The 20,551-nt window shown below is 34.9% G+C and overlaps 1 protein-coding gene across 1 annotated transcript; it reads left to right on the top strand.

Moving 5' to 3' along the window:
• The first annotated feature begins 136 nt into the window (after nt 1–136).
• Nucleotides 137–20,294, top strand: LOC108475204 (glycine-rich cell wall structural protein 1.0-like). Its single transcript, XM_053026331.1, has 3 exons — nt 137–197; nt 19,451–19,518; nt 19,917–20,294. Exons 1-3 carry the CDS (start codon nt 137–139, stop codon nt 20,292–20,294), a joined length of 507 nt encoding a protein of 168 aa, XP_052882291.1.
• Nucleotides 20,295–20,551: the final 257 nt, after the last annotated feature.

The following is a 20,551-nucleotide window of genomic DNA, read 5'->3' as shown; positions in this document are numbered from 1 at the left end:
ACCATTCTTCTTCTTTACAAATAAAATTAGTGCCCCCTACAGAGACACACTAGAACGAATGAACCCTCAATCAAGGAGTTCCTGAAGCTGAGCCTTTAACTCCATAAGCTCATTCACTGCCATACGGTAAGAAACAATGGAAATCAGAGTTGTACCTGTTAGAAGCTTGATACGGAACTTGACGTCTCGATCTGGAGGCAATCTCGATCTGGAGGCAAGCTCGATAACTCTTCGGGAAAAACATCGGGAAACTCCTTAACAGTTCGAATGCCCCTAATAGACGAACCCATAGAAGCTAAGTCATTCACAAAAGCCATTCAAAAATATGGTAATATAAATGCTTAGCAAATACATTCAAATAGTCATTTGAAAAACTAGTATTCAAGATTGAATACGTAGAATATGAGAAAATATGTGATGTTTTCATGAGGGGAAGTAATTACGTGTTGTACTCTTTTTCCCTTAACTGAGATTTTGTCCCATTAGATTTTCCTGGTAAGGTTTTTAACGAGATATGTGTACTCTTTTTTATTCATTAGGAAGTTTTTTTCTCATAGGATTTTTATCTTAGTAAAGGTTTTAACAAGGTATATTATCTACCAATAGACATTCAAGGAGGAATGTTATAATGAATATCTTATTAAGTGGATGTCCATCAAGATAAGTTTTAATGTACTTTAAATTCTAATAGTGATTAGAAGAAGATCTCTACTTCATTTATACTTCTTATGTCTATAAATAGATATTTTAGAGAAGCTTTGTAGATATTCGATTGATTAATAAAATATACTCTCTTTTGCTCTTCCATACTCTTTGTTCTTTATTCTTCCTGTCTATTTATTTTACAATAATTATAATTTTTATATGTTTTATATTTGTTTTAACAAAAAAAAACATATAAATTTTGGTTCGTTAATATTTTCTGAAAAATTTTGATTTAGTTAACAATTAAAGGATTAAAAATTTAGTTAATTCGATTAATATTAATTCGATTTAATTAACCGTTCTAACACCTTAAATATTGGTTGGACAATAAATTAAGAGAGAAACTTTGGGCAACTAAAGCTGTACTTGGATTGGATCCAAACCTTAAGAAAATTACCTGATTAAGGCATGGGTCATAGTTACATTTTCAAAATATGGTGAGGTGAGCTGGTGGCTTAAAAACTTTTCTTAAAATATACAAATATATTTCATTACGTATTTATTTTTAAATAGAACATATTTAATATTTAATATGTATGAACATTAAATAAATTAATATAATAAAACTAATTACATAGAACAAAAATAATTATAAAATTATAAAACAATCAAATGTTAACAATTTTAATAATAAAATAAAATAATTTTGGAAAAAGTATATAAAATAAATGAGCTGTAAGAAATTATTAATAATATTATTTAAATTGTAATATATTAATATTTAAACCATGATGAATTTTATATTATTTTTAAAGTTGATTTAATGAATTATAGCTAAATTTACCCATAAATATTTTCATGAAAAGAAGTGAAAACATTTTTTGACAATCTTATTATAGGTTTTGGTCATATATCCTATTTTTGACACAATGTTTAGAGTTACCTATAGCCCCTCTCCAACCCATAAATAGGAGAAAAATATATTTCATCAACTCGAACCCATATTCTCTTGCATTGACAACAATACCCATACCAATTGAACTAAGACTCAACCGACAGAAGTGAAGACATATTTTAGCCACAAAAACATATTTTAAATGTATAAAACTCTATTATCATATTTAATAATTAACCTAATATTTTTATATTCGTACCAGCCCATTTTTGCCCGGGCCCGTAAAACAAACCCAACAACTAAACCCAATTACAAAATTAGACCCAAAATTACAAGCCCAAAATTAAAAAAAAACCTAAGGGCCTAAATGGCCTACAACCTAAACCAATTTCAGTAAAAAAAAAAAACCTAACCCTAACCCTAGCCGTCAGCCACTGCCCCTAGCATCAACCACTCCAACTACTCCTACCTGCAAAAGAAGAGAAAAACACGTAAGAAAAAGAGCAGCAAAGAAACAATATAATATGTATTCAAATCGGCTATAAAGCTGGAGAAAATGTAACACAAAAGGGGTTTTTTTTAAATAAAAAAATCAGGAGATTGTGAATGTAAAATCGTTGTTTTCAAACACATATCTGAATACCAAAAAAACAGCAAGGATTGAAGCAAAAAAAGAGATTCAAAAGTGCCAAGGTCCCATTTTTTTTCTTCCTTTTTATTTTCATTTTTCGGCTACACATAGCTACACATACAAACGTACTTTCTCTAATTTTATTTTTCTTTCAAAAACAGTATATATATATTTATATATAAAAATATAAAAAAATACCTTTTTAAAATTCCGGCCACCACGCACGGTGGCCAGTGACGGCGGCGACGACGATGGTCCGGCGACCGGGGCTCCACCGGAGGGGAGAGGCTTCAGAGAAAAGGGGAGACGGAGAAGTTTTTTTTTTTTAAAGGGGTGTTGAAATGAATTTTTTTTTTCGGAAAATTTACTTAAATAGAGGGCCAAAACGACGTCATTTTGGCCTGGGTCCTTAAACCCCAAAACGGTGTCGTTTTGAGACGACCCGCGTGCCGACCCGACCCGCCTCAGAGGATCCGAGTGTTTTCAACAGAAGGGCTAATTGCACTTTTAGCCCTTCTGCTTTTTTATTGTTTTAAAATTTAATTTTTCATTATTTCTAATTTTACCCTATAATTTATTTTGGTTTTCATTCTGGTCTTCCCTTATGCTGCGCGTTTTGAAGGTAGGGGTTATTGTCCATTTTAGTCCCTCCTAGGTATTTGCGCATGCAATTTAGTCCTTTTCTCTTTTATATATTTCTAGATTTCCCCGAACTTTTGTTTTGAATTTAATTTAATCCTTTTTTAATTATTTGGTTACTTTACTATAAAATTAGTTAATTTTATTATTTTTACTATTATTGTTATTAAATATATTATTGTTATTATTGTTATTATTATTTACATGTTATTATTTCTTTTCTTTTATTATGGTATTATTATTATTGCCATTATTACTATTTTTATTTTTATTATCATTATTATCATCTTATTTTATTGTCATTTTGTACTATTATTATTATTTTATATTTTTTTACTACTATTATTACTCTTTTTTGTTATTATTATTATTTTTACCATATTATTATTTCCTATTTTTTATATGTTATTATTGTTATTAACATATTATTATTATTATTATTAATGTACTATTATTTCCTATTATTATTATTACTAATATCACTATTACCAATTTTATTACTGTTATTATTATTATTATTCTTCACTATCTAATATATTATTATACCTTTTTATTATTATCACTATTGTATTATTACTATTATTATTATTATTATATTTTCTTTTTTTGTATTTAGTTATACGTTATTATTTTTTATATATTAACCAATTTAATATATATATATTAGCACACTTATTTTATTTATATATCATTACTCTTATTATTATTATTATTTCATCATTTATTTTATTTATAGTTTTTAAATAACTTCAAACTTTAAATTATTTATTATTTGTATTATTATTGTTAATATTATTTTTTTATTTGACATATTACTGTTATTACTAAATTTTCTTTCTTACTATCATTGTATTGTTATTATATTTTTCATCTTATTTATTTTCCAATTACTTAGTTATTTATATTTCTTATTCATTCATATTTTCGCTATTATTATGCTTTAGGCATTATGTCTATATTAATATTTAGGTACTAATATCGTGTTTTACTATCGTTATATTTTTCCTATCATTATCATCACTATTACTACCTTATTAAATAGACTCTCATAATCTTCATTATTTTACGACTAGTTTTTTTATTTTCAAACATTTAGCTTATTTATTATTTCCCTTTCTTATTATTCGTTTGATGCATTTATTTTATCTTTGTTTTTATAGTTATCATTGACATTCGTGTTTATGTTTATTTGGTTATGCCTATCAATTTTTATTTGTTATGCGTTCTTTATTATCTCGTTTCATTACGAATTTAGGTTTTATCCAATCTAATATTAATTCTTCCATAAAGGCAATCTTTCGTATTTGGAATTTCGAGAAAATCGTGCCCTAACTTACTGGGTTTCGATTTTTCTCATTTAATCTAAATAACGGAATATTCTTTTAAACTCGCAACACGAATTTTGAATAAAAGGCTTATTCTCGGAGATACGAGGTGTTATGTCCTAACTTACTAGATATGACATCTTGTTACTTCGGGATAAGATTTTTGCTAAAAAAGGCAATATTCGGCATTTGAAAATTTGATATATCGTGCCCTAACTTACTAGGTTTCGATTTTTCTCGTTTACTCTAAATAATTGAATACCCTTTTAAAAAAGGTTCAAATACACAAATTTTAACTAAAAGGCAAGCTCATTCTCAAAAGTTCGAGATGTCGTATCCTAACTTACTGGATGTGACATTTTATTACTTTGAGACGAAAAGGTCTTTAACATTCGAGTATTTTTTACAAGAGAGGGATCATATTTTAAAAGTCTTTCAAGTTTTCAATTTTCGACACTAAGACACTAATTAATCAACTAGGTACCAATTTTGGGCGTTACGAGGGTGCTAATCCTTCCTCGTGCGTAACCGACTCCCGAACCCGTTTTTTTGAATTCCGTGGACCAAAATCGTTGTTTAAATAAATCGAACCATTTATTAAAAACAACCACTTTTACGAGGTGACCCGATCACACCTCATCAAAAAAGATTGGTGGCGACTCCCCTTTTTTTTCATTTTCGTTTCCAAAATCAAGTCGACCCCGTTTTTCAAAAAAATGGTTTCGACAATATTTATAACATAATTAATATTATTTTAGCTATTATTATTAATTAATATTACAATAATACGTCAATGCAAATTTATATTACGTAGAAAAGTAAAATAAAAGATAAAAATAAAATTCTGTTGGATTCAAAAGTTTTTCACACTCATATTTTATATATATATATATATATATATAGAAATATCCTTAAGGCTAAAATACCATAACCAAGAATTCAAGCTAAGAATTAAGCATTTTTCCCCTTCCTTTTATATGAAATTCTCTATCTACCAAGCACATAGATTTGGCTTTATCTTTATGAAACTAAAGAATAGTACAAATTATATGGGTTTATTGAGTTTGGAGCCCATCGTCATGCTTGTTCACACTTGAACATTCAAATTTTAAGGTTATTTAGATTGTCAAACCCATATATATATATATAGTATACATATTTCACAAAATAAAAAGATTATTCAACTTATATGGATATATTTAGCTAACATGCATAGTGTGCATGAATAAGCTTTCACCACACTTACTGTTAGATTCTGTGAATTTGTAGATAATATTTCTAGCTTTTAATACATTATTAATGAAGTGTTCTGTTTTTTTCTTAAGTTATATTAAGTGGGGGTTAAATGACTATTGTGACTTAACGGGGTTAGTAGTTAAAATGAACTAATGGGTCCAAAATGGCTTATAAAAGCAGTTGGGATGTTAAAACTACCATGAACCAAGCTAAAACACAAACAAAATGGTGAGTGTTACTAAAGAGTTGTCTTGTTATCTTTGCTTTGTTTTTGTACGACGTAAAATTTTTAGCTTGGTCACTAATTGGGGTGTCTGATTGAAAGTTTAAAGACCGAGGTTTGATTTTTTTAAAAGAAGGGAGTCGCCACTTATCTTTTTTTTCTGGGTGTGATCGGACACCTAATAAATCATCTTTTTTGAAAAGAAAATTTATTCTCGAACAAAAATAAAGGTCAAATTTGGGTCTACGTGAAAAACAGAGTAAAGTAGGGTTCGGGAGTCGGTTACGCGTGAGGAAGGTATTAGCACCCTCGCGATGCCCAAAGTTGGTATCTTGTAAAACATGTGTTATCTCAAATTTCAAAAATGCGAGTTCAATGTAACATTTAGTCGTGATCCGGTTGAAAATGAGGATTTTTTAGTTTTTCGGTTTTTAGAAGGGTATTCCGTCTTTAACACGAGCCGACAAATTTCATCCAACATAGCGATGAAATTTATGGCTTAATGTTAAATCGATACATTGCCTTATTTATTGAAATTAATTAGAAAACAAGAATAAGATATTCGAAATAAATGCAAAGCAAATTAATAAATAAAAATAAGTAAAAGGCAGATCTAGAAGTATATTGAAGCAAATATAAGTGTGACAATAATATTACAAACAATAAAGATATATGTAATACTAGAATAAAACATGAAATGGAAATAATGAATGTATATACATGATATTAAGAGTATGTATGTAAACTATATATAATGTTTGAAGTATATACCTAAGATAGTAAAAATATAACTAGTAATGTTAAAATATATACATAATATATACATATATATATATATATATGAAATAAATATTGAAAAATGTATGTACATGATATATAGGAAAAGTACATACATAATAACATTAAAATAAAATAATAAGTGATAATGGTGAAAAGAATAGGTATAATAATAAATATACGAAAATAATACTATGTAACACCCCGAACCCGAGACCATCGCCGGTGTCGGACACGAGGGGTTAACGGGCCAAATCCTCTCAAGGTACCAACCAATTTGGCATTTCCAGACAGGCTGGAAAACTGCGTCACTGTCGCCTTAAAAATCATATCTCGAGTTCCAAAACTTGGAAACTGATTCCGTAAATTTTCCCTGAATTTAGACTCATATATCCATCCATGGATTTATTTCTAGAATTTTTGGTCGGGCCAATTGGTACAGTTTATTAGTTAAAGTCACCCATGTTACAGGGGTCGACTACACTGACCTTCGCGCGTTACAACTTGAATATCATCTCGTAAAGAGCTCTAATGCTCATGCCGTTTGTTTCTAATGAAACTAGACTCAAAGGGGAATCTATTAATATAAGGAATGACTTCTAATTGTTTCTTAATAATTTATGGTAAATTTTCAAAGTCGCAACAGGGGACCCAGAAACCGTTCTGGCCCTGTCTCACGAGAACTTTAATATTTCTCAGTATACTGCTCATATGGTCGTTTCGTTTCGTCCATATAAAAATAGATTCATCAAGGTTCAATTTCATAATTTACTCACTATTTAATTCTACTTCTACTATTTTTAGTGATTTTTCAATCTCATCTCACTGCTGCTGTCCGCAACAGTTACTGCAGTAGACTATGCCAATTTCATGAATCTTTCCTTGGCCTTAATCATCCATCACACATGACACAAATTATGGCCACCTTATCAAAATTAAAGTTTCTAAGACTCGTGGCTATAGGTTCTAGCATCCCACTCGACGACCACATAGGCCATTTTCACATGGCTTAAAGTTTACAACCCACAGTTCAACAAAATATAATAGCCTATACATGCCAAATGTTCTTCAACAACGAAGACAATACCAAAAGATTTCAGCCGGTGTGATGACTTCAACGATGGTTCCGATCACGCAAACAATTCGAGTCCGAGAGACCTAAAATGGGTGACAAGAAAACACCGAGTGAGTTTATAACTCAGTAAGTCATAAGCATTCATCAATCCACTGATAAAGTTACTACAACATGAACAATAAACGAGGCTAGGTACTCATCCATATCGAATCTATACCATAATTCCTCGGACCTTTTGGTCCAATCTCATACCAAGTCATACATCCACATTTCATATTCTACACAACAAGATATTTGAAGCATTTTCACACACTAACTCATTTCCACCACAATCATACAATTTCAATCATCACATAGATTTAAGGCTTACCAAATTCAACCCCGAGCATGAACGTATTTTCTATTCGTCATGAGCTCGAGGTACTTACCCGATCCGCTGTCCATACTCAACTCGATGGAGACACACCCTCCATATATATAGAGTACGCACACACAGTGCTTAATACTCGATTTCGCACACTTAGTGCCACGCAATTTAAGCCCGCACACATAGTGCCATACCCTTCGAGCTCGCACACCCAAAGGTCAGTATTTTTCCAGCATGCACACTTAGTGCCATATATTTCCAGCCTGTACACTTAGTGCCAATCTCGTCACCGTACACACGTATTGCCAAGACACTTAGTGCCGAAAGCAAACTTTCTACACATTTCACTATTTCTTTTACATTCAACAATTGTCATCACTCCATACACATACAATTTCATTTATATATATATAGCATCCCATTAAATACAATTGCATAGATTTTACAATCATTTAAGCAATATCAAACATATGTGCTTAATGACTTACCTTGTGTTGGGCAAAATGGTTCCAACTCAGCTACTCGATGTTCTTTCCTTTGCCTTTGCTTGTTTCTCCACCTCGAGCTTCTTGAGCTTAGTCAATAAATTAACTAGTTTAACCGTCTTGCCAAATATTTATACATATATACATGACATCAACTATACTATCATCATTAATACATCAATTCACAAAATTTTATCTCATGAGCATATGACCCATTTTTACCCCATATGGCGAATGCTTCATTCATTACCCAACTAGCCATTCAACAATTTTCAACCTCATTACCACCCTTTTATGTCTAATTGTCTAAATGAGATTATCAACATGCCTATCTATAGCCGAATGTGCTAAAATTGATGTAACATCACCTACACACTTGATTAAATGGCGAATACCTATACTATCAATTATGGCATCATTTTTTTATTCTTTCAAACACTTAGTTTTCCTCCCATGAACACTTGGCAATTTCTTTTCTCTTCTAGCATAGCTTCACACCTATTTGTAACATCCTATGAATCCACATACATCACATTTCTACATAAATTTCTTTTACTTTTCTTCTACTTCCATTCACAACATCAAAGACACCATACACATATATCATTACAAAGCTTGACACTTAGCATGCAAATGACATCCAAACAAACCCACCTTAGCGAAACTTAACTCATCTTCATGCCTCACCACCACAACATCAAACATCAAACATCAATGATACCAAGAAGACAACACCCATGGTCGAATATCATCCCCATTTCATGGTAAAGGTTTAGACCATGGGTTAGGTGGAACTCAAACTATCAACTAAAACATGCATGAATCTCATGGATAACATCAACATACCTTAGTCTAGCAAACTCCCATGGCTGATTTTCTCAAGCTTTCCCCTTTCTTCTTAGTACATTCGCCAAGCAAGGAGAAAATGAGAGAATGAACACTTTTTTTTCCTTTTCTTTGTTTTTCTTCATATTTCTTTTTTTTTTTTTTCATTTCTTTATTCTTTCTACATAATCCACTAACTAAACATGTTGGCAACATGTTTCCACTCATAGCATGGCCGACCATCATGCTTCATTTTGGCTAATTTGACATGCAAGGACAACACTTTCCCACATGTATTAATAGGCCACCTTACATTTGCCTAGCACATTTCTAAATTTTCTCACATAAGTCCTATTTGATAAAAATTCACTTACAATTAACAAAATCCAAACATGAAATTTTCACACATGCATATATGCATATAATGAGCATCAATTATGATGGTTAATTATTATTATGACTCGGTTTAGTGGTCCCGAAACCACTTTCCGACTAGGGTCAATTTAGGGATGTCACAACTCTCCCCACTTAAGAAATTTTCGTCCCGAAAAATCTTACCGTAAATAGGCTCGGTATCGCTCTTTCATAGAGTCTTCAAGTTCCCAAGTGGCTTCTTCCATTCCGTGTTTATGCCACAACACCTTCACTAACGGGATTTTCCTATTGCACAATTCTTTTACTTCACGCCTCATAATGCGAACCGGTTCCTCTTCATAGCTCAAATTAGGTGAATCTCAATCTCGGATGGAGCAATTACGTGCGATGGATCAGACCTATATCGTCAAGCATCGAGACATGAAAACGTTGTGAATCTTTTCGAGCTCGGGGCAAAATTAATCGATATGCGATCGCCCAACTCGTTCGGATACTTCATATGGCCCGATGAACCTCGGACTCAATTTGCCCTTACGACCAAATCTAAGCACCTTCTTCCAAGGTGAAACTTTGAGAAAAACCTTGTCTCCAACTTGATATTCAATATCTTTTCTTTTCAAATCCGATATCGACTTTTGGCGATCCAAGCGACTTTCAAACTTTCACGAATTACTCGAACTTTTGCTCGGCATCCTTAACCAAATCAACCTCAAGAATTTACCTTCACTAAGTTCATCCAGAATAATGGGGTACGGCATTTACGACCGTATAAAGCCTCGTAAGGCGCCATCTTAATACTTGATTGAAAGCTATTGTTGTAGCGAATTCAATCAAAGGCAAATATCTTTCCCATGAACCACTAAACTCAAGGATGCAACATCTCAACATATCCTCCAGATTTGAATTATCCGTTCGGATTGACCATCGATTTGGGGATGAAAAGAAGGTGCTAAAATGCGACTTGGTACCCAAAGCCTCTTGCAATTTCTTCCAAAATCGCGATGTAAATCTTGGGTCTCTATCCGACACGATAGAAATAGGCACCCCATGCAATCGAATAATTTGGGAGACGTATAATTCGCCAATTTATCAGCGAAAAATCCGTGCGGACAGAATAAAATGAGCAGACTTGGTCGGTCTATCAACAATGACCCGGATCGCATCCTTCTTACTTGCGACAATGGCGGTCCGGATACAAAGTCCATGGTGACTCGATCCCATTTCCACTCGGGTATCGTGATCGGTCAAGTAATCCCAATGGCACTTGATGCTCCGCTTTCACTTGTTGACATATTAAACATCTCAAACAAAGTCGAGATGTCTCGTTTCATACCATGCCACCAAAACCGACGCTTTGTGTCATTGTACATTTTAGTACTACCCGGGTGGATTGACATTCGACTACTGTGAGCCTCGTTCAAAATCATCGAAACAAGTTCCGAATTCCTTGGAATACATAATCGACCCTTGAACGTCAAGCAATCATGGTCGTCAATCTGAAATTCCGATTCCTCCTTCGAAACACATTCGGCTCGCTTAGCGACCAATTCGGCGTCGACCTTCTGAGATTCAAGTACTTGTTGAATCAATAACGGTTTGGTCTCTAATTCGACTACTAGCACCTCATCGGGTGAAACGGATAGATGAGCATCCATCGCTCTCAAAGCAAATAGTGCCTTGCGACTTAAAGCATCGGCCACCACGTTGGCCTTTCCCGGGTGATAATCAATGATGAGTTCGTAGTCTTTCAACAACTCAAGCCAACGTCTTTGTCGCAGGTTTAAATCTCTCTGAGTCATCAAATATTTTAGACTCTTGTGGTCCGAATAAATGTGACACCTTTCTCCAAACAAGTAATGCCGCCATATCTTCAAGGCGAACACTATGGTGTTAGTTCAAGGTCATGGGTCGGATAGTTTCTCTCATGCGGCTTTAGTTGTCTCGACGCGTAAGCCACAACTCGACCTTCTTGCATCAACACACAACCTAACCCAAGCAAGGATGCGCCATCAGATATGACAAACTCTTTCCGGACTCATTTGTACTAGCACTGGGCCTCGGTTAAACAAGTTTTAGTCGATCGAAACTTTCTTGACAGCGTTCCGACCACTCGAACTTAACATCTTTTGGAGTAGCCGTCATCGACAGCTATCATCGAAAAACCTTTCACAAATTGTCGATAGTATCCGCAAGCCCCAAAAGCTCCTAACGGTAACATTCCTTGGAGGTTTCCAATCGACTATGGTCGAAATTTTGTTCGGTCGACTCGAATACCGGCGCAGATATCACATGACCCAAGAAGCTAACCTCCTCAACCGTAACTCACACTTGTGAACTTAGCATATAATCGCTTATCCCGTAAAATTCGCAACACTATCCTCGGTGTTCAGTGTTCGGTCTCATTTTGCGAATAGACCAAAATGTCATCAATGAAGACAACTACGAACCGATCCAGATATGGTCCAAGATCCGATTCATCAAATCCATAAATACCGCAAGGGCATTAGTAAGCCCAAATGGCATCACTAGGAACTCGTAGTGACCATATCTCGCTCAAGGCGTCTTGGGTACGTCCGAATCTCGAATTCAAGAATCGATAATAGCCCGATCTCGGATCTATTTTCAAAACACCGAGGCTCCTTCAGTTGATCGAACAAATCATCGATACGCTGTAACAGATATTTGTTCTTTATCGTCGCTTATTAAGTCGACGATAGTCGATGCACTGACCTCATGGTTCCATCCTTCTTTTCACAAACAACACCGGCGCACCCCAAGGAGAAAAACTCAGGCGAGCAAAACCTCTATCCACCAATTCTTGCAACCGAGCTTTCAACTCCTTTAATTCCGTTGGTGCCATACGATACGGAGCTATCGAAATTGGAGTGGTACCGGTACCAATTCGATGCCAAACTCTATCTCCCGGCGGTGGCAAACCCGCAATTCTTCAGGAAAACATCCGGTATTCACAAACCACCGCACAGATTCGGGTTTCTTTTTCGACTCCTTGTCATCGAGCACATACGCAAGGTACGCCGCACCCTTTTCTTACATATTTCGGGCCAACATTGCGATATTACGGTTGGCAACCCTTTAAGTCCGTAGACTCAACCCGAATTATCTCGTTATTCGCGACTTCAGATCGATAGTCTTGCTTTTGCAATTTACAACCGATCGTGCATGGTCAACCAATCCAACCCAAGAATAACGTCAATTCGTTGAACGGCAAAAGCATCAAGTCCGCCGGAAAACAAGAACCTCAAACACTAGGGACTTTTTTACACACTTTGTTGACAAGCACGTAATGACCCAAGGGTTTGACACCAATTACAAACTCGATGAGACTCAATAGGCAAAGTCTTATTGGATGCTAAGGTTTCGCATATATAAGAATGAGTAGAACCAGGGTCAATCAAAGCAATCACATTAGTATCGAAAAGAGTGAAAGTACCGGTGATAACGTCAGGGGAGGATGCCTCCTCTCGTGCGCGGATGGCATATGCTCTAGCAGGAGCGCGGGTCTCGGATCGAACAGCCGTATCAGTGGTTCCTCTCTGATTACCACCCCTACCTCCTGAAATCCTCGGGGGTCTACCTTTAGCTGTCACCCCACTAGATCTTGCACATTGCATCTTATTCTTCTCATCTAGTTCCGTGCAATCTCTAATGAAGTGGTCCTTCGAACCACATCCGTAATAAAGTCTTGTTAACGGACTTACCCCAACATTCACCTAGGTGTCGTCTTCCACATTGGGGGCATTCAGGTTGCTCTTGAAGATTATTGCCCACACTAGCTACCGATGTAGCTCGGGAGTCCGTCAATGGTCGGGCTCGATGGAAATTCCCGATCGCCTCGACTTACTAGTGTCCTCCCCGAATTTCTTTACGGTCGAGAACGGAGCTTTACTCGCTGATCTTTTACGATAATCTCTTGCTTCAAATTCAGCCTTCTTCTTCTCCTTTTCAAGTTCTTCCACCTTGCAGGCTCGTTCGACTAGTATTACGAACTCCTTTATCTCCAAAATACCCACTAGTAGCTTTAAATCTTCATTCAATCCTTCTTCAAATCTTTTGCACATAGCAACCTCATCAGCCACACACTCCCGAGCATACCGACTAAGTCTTACGAACTCATGTTCAGATTCGAGACATTGTCATACGGCCTTGCTTGAGCTCCAAAAATTCCTTACGTTTCGATAGATGAACCGTTGACTAATATATTTCTTCCGAAATTCGTTTGAAAGAAATCCCAAGTAACTTGTTCCTTTGGGACTATGGAAATCAAGGTCCTCCACCAATAGTAGGTGAGTCTCGTAACAAAGATATAGCACACTTAAGACATTCATCGGTGTGCATGACAGTTCATCAAACACTCTAATGGTGTTATCAAGCGAAATTGCCCTTTCGGCATCATCGGTAACTATGGCCTTAAACTCCTCGCCCCACGCTTCCTAATCAAGTCCACGGTGGTTTACTCAGCCTCACAGGATCGAGAATCGATGGCATCACGGGCTCTTGGGGTGGATTATTTAAATTCGGGAATGGTTGGACAGCCGGATTAGTTTGGGCATCTCGCGCGACCCACTCATTCATCATGGTGAAGAAGGCTTGTTTCGCCTTCATTTTGATTATTCGCGGATGACCGAGGCTCAACAGGCGGTGTCCCTTGCGCAGAGCAGCCGCTACACTTTCAACGTCATCCGCCAAGGGTCTCTATCCCGGTTCCATCGCTAATCAAAACAAAAATTTCAACCGTCAAGTCATCACATTATTAAGCACTAACAATTTGGCATGTATAGCTAGACTCACACGCCTATGGTAGTCCTAGAACCGACTAAACCATAGCTCCGATACCAATAAAATTGTAACACCCCGAACCCGAGACCATCGCCGGTGTCGGACACGAGGGGTTAACGGGCCAAATCCTCTCAAGGTACCAACCAATTTGGCATTTCCAGACAGGCTGGAAAACTGCGTCACTGTCGCCTTAAAAATCATATCTCGAGTTCCAAAACTTGGAAACTGATTCCGTAAATTTTCCCTGAATTTAGACTCATATATCCATCCATGGATTTATTTCTAGAATTTTTGGTCGGGCCAATTGGTACAGTTTATTAGTTAAAGTCACCCATGTTACAGGGGTCGACTACACTGACCTTCGCGCGTTACAACTTGAATATCATCTCGTAAAGAGCTCTAATGCTCATGCCGTTTGTTTCTAATGAAACTAGACTCAAAGGGGAATCTATTAATATAAGGAATGACTTCTAATTGTTTCTTAATAATTTATGGTAAATTTTCAAAGTCGCAACAGGGGACCCAGAAACTGTTCTGGCCCTGTCTCACGAGAACTTTAATATTTCTCAGTATACTGCTTATATGGTCGTTTCGTTTCGTCCATATAAAAATAGATTCATCAAGGTTCAATTTCATAATTTACTCACTATTTAATTCTACTTCTACTATTTTTAGTGATTTTTCAATCTCATCTCACTGCTGCTGTCCGCAACAGTTACTGCAGTAGACTATGCCAATTTCATGAATCTTTCCTTGGCCTTAATCATCCATCACACATGACACAAATTATGGCCACCTTATCAAAATTAAAGTTTCTAAGACTCGTGGCTATAGGTTCTAGCATCCCACTCGACGACCACATAGGCCATTTTCACATGGCTTAAAGTTTACAACCCACAGTTCAACAAAATATAATAGCCTATACATGCCAAATGTTCTTCAACAACGAAGACAATACCAAAAGATTTCAGCCGGTGTGATGACTTCAACGATGGTTCCGATCACGCAAACAATTCGAGTCCGAGAGACCTAAAATGGGTGACAAGAAAACACCGAGTGAGTTTATAACTCAGAAGTCATAAGCATTCATCAATCCACCGATAAAGTTACTACAACATGAACAATAAACGAGGCTAGGTACTCATCCATATCGAATCTATACCATAATTCCTCGGACCTTTTGGTCCAATCTCATACCAAGTCATACATCCACATTTCATATTCTACACAACAAGATATTTGAAGCATTTTCACACACTAACTCATTTCCACCACAATCATACAATTTCAATCATCACATAGATTTAAGGCTTACCAAATTCAACCCCGAGCATGAACGTATTTTCTATTCGTCATGAGCTCGAGGTACTTACCCGATCCGCTGTCCATACTCAACTCGATGGAGACACACCTCCATATATATAGAGTACGCACACACAAGTGCTTAATACTCGATTTCGCACACTTAGTGCCACGCAATTTAAGCCCGCACACATAGTGCCATACCTTCGAGCTCGCACACCCAAAGGTCAGATTTTTCCAGCATGCACACTTAGTGCCATATATTTCCAGCCTGCACACTTAGTGCCAATCTAGTCACCGTACACACGTATTGTTCAAGACACTTAGTGCCGAAAGCAAACTTTCTACACATTTCACTATTTCTTTTACATTCAACAATTGTCATCACTCCATACACATACAATTTCATTTATATATATATAGCATCCCATTAAATACAATTGCATAGATTTTACAATCATTTAAGCAATATCAAACATATGTGCTTAATGACTTACCTTGTGTTGGGCAAAATGGTTCCAACTCACTACTCGATGTTCTTTCCTTTGCCTTTGCTTGTTTCTCCACCTCGAGCTTCTTGAGCTTAGTCAATAAATTAACTAGTTTAACCGTCTTGCCAAATATTTATACATATATACATGACATCAACTATACTATCATCATTAATACATCAATTCACAAAATTTTATCTCATGAGCATATGACCCATTTTTACCCCATATGGTCAATGCTTCATTCATTACCCAACTAGCCATTCAACAATTTTCAACCTCATTACCACCCTTTTATGTCTAATTGTCTAAATGAGATTATCAACATGCCTATCTATAGCCGAATGTGCTAAAATTGATGTAACATCACCTACACACTTGATTAAATGGCGAATACCTATACTATCAATTATGGCATCATTTTTTTATTCTTTCAAACACTTAGTTTTCCTCCCATGAACACTTGGCCGAATTTCTTTTCTCTTCTAGCATAGCTTCACACCTATTTGTAACATCCTATGAATCCACATACATCACATTTCTACATAAATTTCTTTTACTTTTCTTCTACTTCCATTCACAACATCAAAGACACCATACACATATATCATTACAAAGCTTGACACTTAGCATGCAAATGACATCCAAACAAACCCACCTTAGCCGAAACTTAACTCATCTTCATGCCTCACCACCACAACATCAAACATCAAACATCAATGATACCAAGAAGACAACACCCATGGCCGAATATCATCCCCATTTCATGGTAAAGGTTTAGACCATGGGTTAGGTGGAACTCAAACTATCAACTAAAAACATGCATGAATCTCATGGATAACATCAACATACCTTAGTCTAGCAAACTCCCATGGCTGATTTTCTCAAGCTTTCCCCCCCCTTTCTTCTTAGTACATTCGGCCAAGCAAGGAGAAAATGAGAGAATGAACACTTTTTTTTTCCTTTTCTTTGTTTTTCTTCATATTCTCTTTCTTTTTTTTTTTTTCATTTCTTTATTCTTTCTACATAATCCACTAACTAAACATGTTGGCAACATGTTTCCACTCATAGCATGGCCGACCATCATGCTTCATTTTGGCTAATTTGACATGCAAGGACAACACTTTCCCACATGTATTAATAGGCCACCTTACATTTGCCTAGCACATTTCTAAATTTTCTCACATAAGTCCTATTTGATAAAAATTCACTTACAATTAACAAAATCCAAACATGAAATTTTCACACATGCATATATGCATATAATGAGCATCAATTATGATGGTTAATTATTATTATGACTAGGTTTAGTGGTCCCGAAACCACTTTCCGACTAGGGTCAATTTAGGGATGTCACATACTATATATAAAATATGTATACAAGAATAATAAAATATATGTACTAATATTAATAATAAATATAGTAGGGTAAAATAGATATAATAATAACACGTACATAATACAATAAAAATATATATACATATATGTGATAAAGTATTAGAAAATGTATGCATAGTATAAATACTAGGGATAATAATAGTGAAGAACAACCATTAACAATGCTACTTAAATGGACGTAAAATAGTAGTATGTACATAAGATCGTATAAAATATATAATTATGATACCAAAGTAAATACATAATATATATGAGAACGTAATATAATATTAGAAATATACATCCATAATATAGAATAAAAATATATGTATATATAGCACATGCTAAAAGAATATTCACATAAGTATACATATATATGTACTAAAATATATATAATAATATCACTTAAAGAAATACATATTAGAAATGTCTATACATAACATGGGATTTAAAATATATATACATAAATAATAATAAGTAAAGAATAAATATAATGAAAATAATAAATATAAAAGTAAAAGAGAAAATATAATATATAAACAAAATTAAGTAAAATGATGATATAAATAATAATATGTTAAAATAAATAATAAATATAATAAGGTAAAATAATAATAAAAGTATGTTTATACGTATATAATAAAACATATATTAATAACAATAATAATAAGGATAATATAGAAAATATATACATGAGATAGTACATAAATAATCTAAATAATATAATATTGAAAATGTATATCCCTAATAATATATAAAATATAATGTTAAAAGCGCATATAACGTATAAAAATATATATATATATATAATATAATACATAAGTATATTAAATACATATACATATATATAAAATATCATACGCTAATACATGATAATAATGATAATAATATTGAAATAAAAAAAACAAATATAATAAAGATATTAAAATGAAGTAATAAAGTAATACCATCAATAAATATGCATATACATATACGTACATAGTAAATATACACTACTGCATGTAATAAATAAATATTATAAGTATATAGATTATAATTAATAATACTAAATAACAGAAAATAATAACAAGTAATTTGAAAATAAAATAGTAAACTAACACAAAAAGGACTAAATCGAACATAAAACAAAATTTTGGGGCGAATTTGAAAAGAAATAAAGAAAAAAGGGTCATTACGCAACACGTGCGTAACCTAGGAGGACCAAAATAGCAATTACCCCTCTTGTCAAAACGTAGCGTATGTAAGGGGACTAAATTGCAAAACACAACGTATTTTGGGCCAAATTAAAATAACGAAAAACTTGATTGTAAAATAACAAAAATACGGAAGGGCCAAAAGTGCAATTAGCCCTTCCGCTATAAAAACACGCGGATCCTAATTGGAGCGGGTCGGGTCGACCCGACCCAGGGCCAAAACGGCGCCGTTTCAGGTTTAATGGGGGGGACCAAAACGCATCGTTTTGGTCCCTATAAAAGACAAAAAAAAAAATTTTAAAAATCATTTGAACGGTAGAAAGAAAAAAAAAGGAGAGAAGAGGGAGAGGGGGAGGGAATCCGGCCATGGGCCTGTCACCGGTCGACCGTCGGACCACCGTCCGTCGCCGGCGCCAGCCACCGTACACGGTGGCCGGAAAGGTAAAATTTTTCCATTTTTTTTTGCCTTTTATTATTTTGTATTTTTGTTATGACTTTTTACTTGTTTTAATATATGTGTGAAGTGTATAAAAGTAGATCTGAAAATAAAATGAAAATAAAAGATTAAATCACCTTAGACTTTGATATCGGTATTTTAGTTGCCCGTTTTGATGTTATACCTGTGTTTTTGGTATCACTGGAATCTATTGCTTGAAATGGCCGAATATGCTACTTTCATTTATCAAAAATTCGTCCTCTCCCCCCTTTTTTTACAACATTTCATTCGGGTTTTATAACCCTTTTACATTTATTTTTATATTGTTCCCATCTCTTCGTGTTTAATGTTTGCAGGTATTGTGGCGGTGGAGCAGAGCTGGTGGCGCCAGGGGATGGTGTTGGTGGCTAGTGTTAGAGGGCAGGTGGGCAGGTGGTTCGGCTAAGGGTTGATTAGGGTTAGGTATTTTGTTTTTTTGTTTTGGGTTTGGGCTATGGGTTGTTTGTAATAGGTTAGGGATTTATTTTAGGTGGGCTTGGGTTTGATGATGTTGGTTGGGTATTGGGTAGTGGTTATTGGGCTGATGTATGTTGGGTTTGGGTATTAGGTTGGTTTATGCTTTAGTAGGCCATTCGGGTTTGGGTAATATTTTGGGTTTGATTTGTTGGGTTTTAGTTGTAAACGGGTTTAATGTAATTGGACTCCTGAATCTTAAAAATAATCGGGCCAAAATTGGCCTATAACAGTTTTAATGTGTTTTTAGTGAATGTGATTGCTAAAAATGTGGTGAGTATAAAAGAGGAGGAAGAGTACTTAACGTAGGGAGATAACCTTGGAGCTTGGGAAAGGGGTAATTCCTACGGTGGGCATGGTGGTGGAGCTAAAGATGGGCATGGCAAAAATGTAGTGAGTACAAAAGAAGAGAAAGAGAAGTACTTAACACAGGGAGGTGTCTTAGGACTTGAGGGCAAGGGTTGTCCCAGTGGTGGTGGTGGAGAGGAAGGTGGGCACAACAATGGTGATGGAGCTAGAGGTGGTAATGGTGGTGGTGGAGCTAGAGGTGGGCATGGTAATGGTGGTGGAGAGGAAGGTGGGCACAACAATGGTGGTGGAGCTAGAGGTGGTGGTGGTGGTGGTGGTGGTGGTGGTGGTGGAGGAGCTAGAAGTGAAAATGGCAATAGTGAAAATGGATACCATTAATATTAGAAACTTCACAATGCATGCATACATGTATCAAAATACAATAATATTTATTAATCCAAAATGAGGCATATATATTTATTTATATAAATATTGTTTTGCCTCTTCCTATGCATTCTACCTACTTTAATATATGATATCAAAATAAATATATGTGAGTTTTGAAATATCAAAGATGAGTATGTTTCATTTAATCATAATTCAATTTGTTTATTATTTACTTATCATCTAGACTTGTATTTAATTAAAATTTTAAA

The sequence above is a fragment of the Gossypium arboreum genome, chromosome 3, assembly GCF_025698485.1.
Source record: "Gossypium arboreum isolate Shixiya-1 chromosome 3, ASM2569848v2, whole genome shotgun sequence".
Taxonomy (NCBI): domain Eukaryota; kingdom Viridiplantae; phylum Streptophyta; class Magnoliopsida; order Malvales; family Malvaceae; genus Gossypium; species Gossypium arboreum.
The sequence above is the reverse complement of the archived record's forward strand: the minus strand, read 5'-3'. Positions and strand labels throughout refer to the sequence as shown.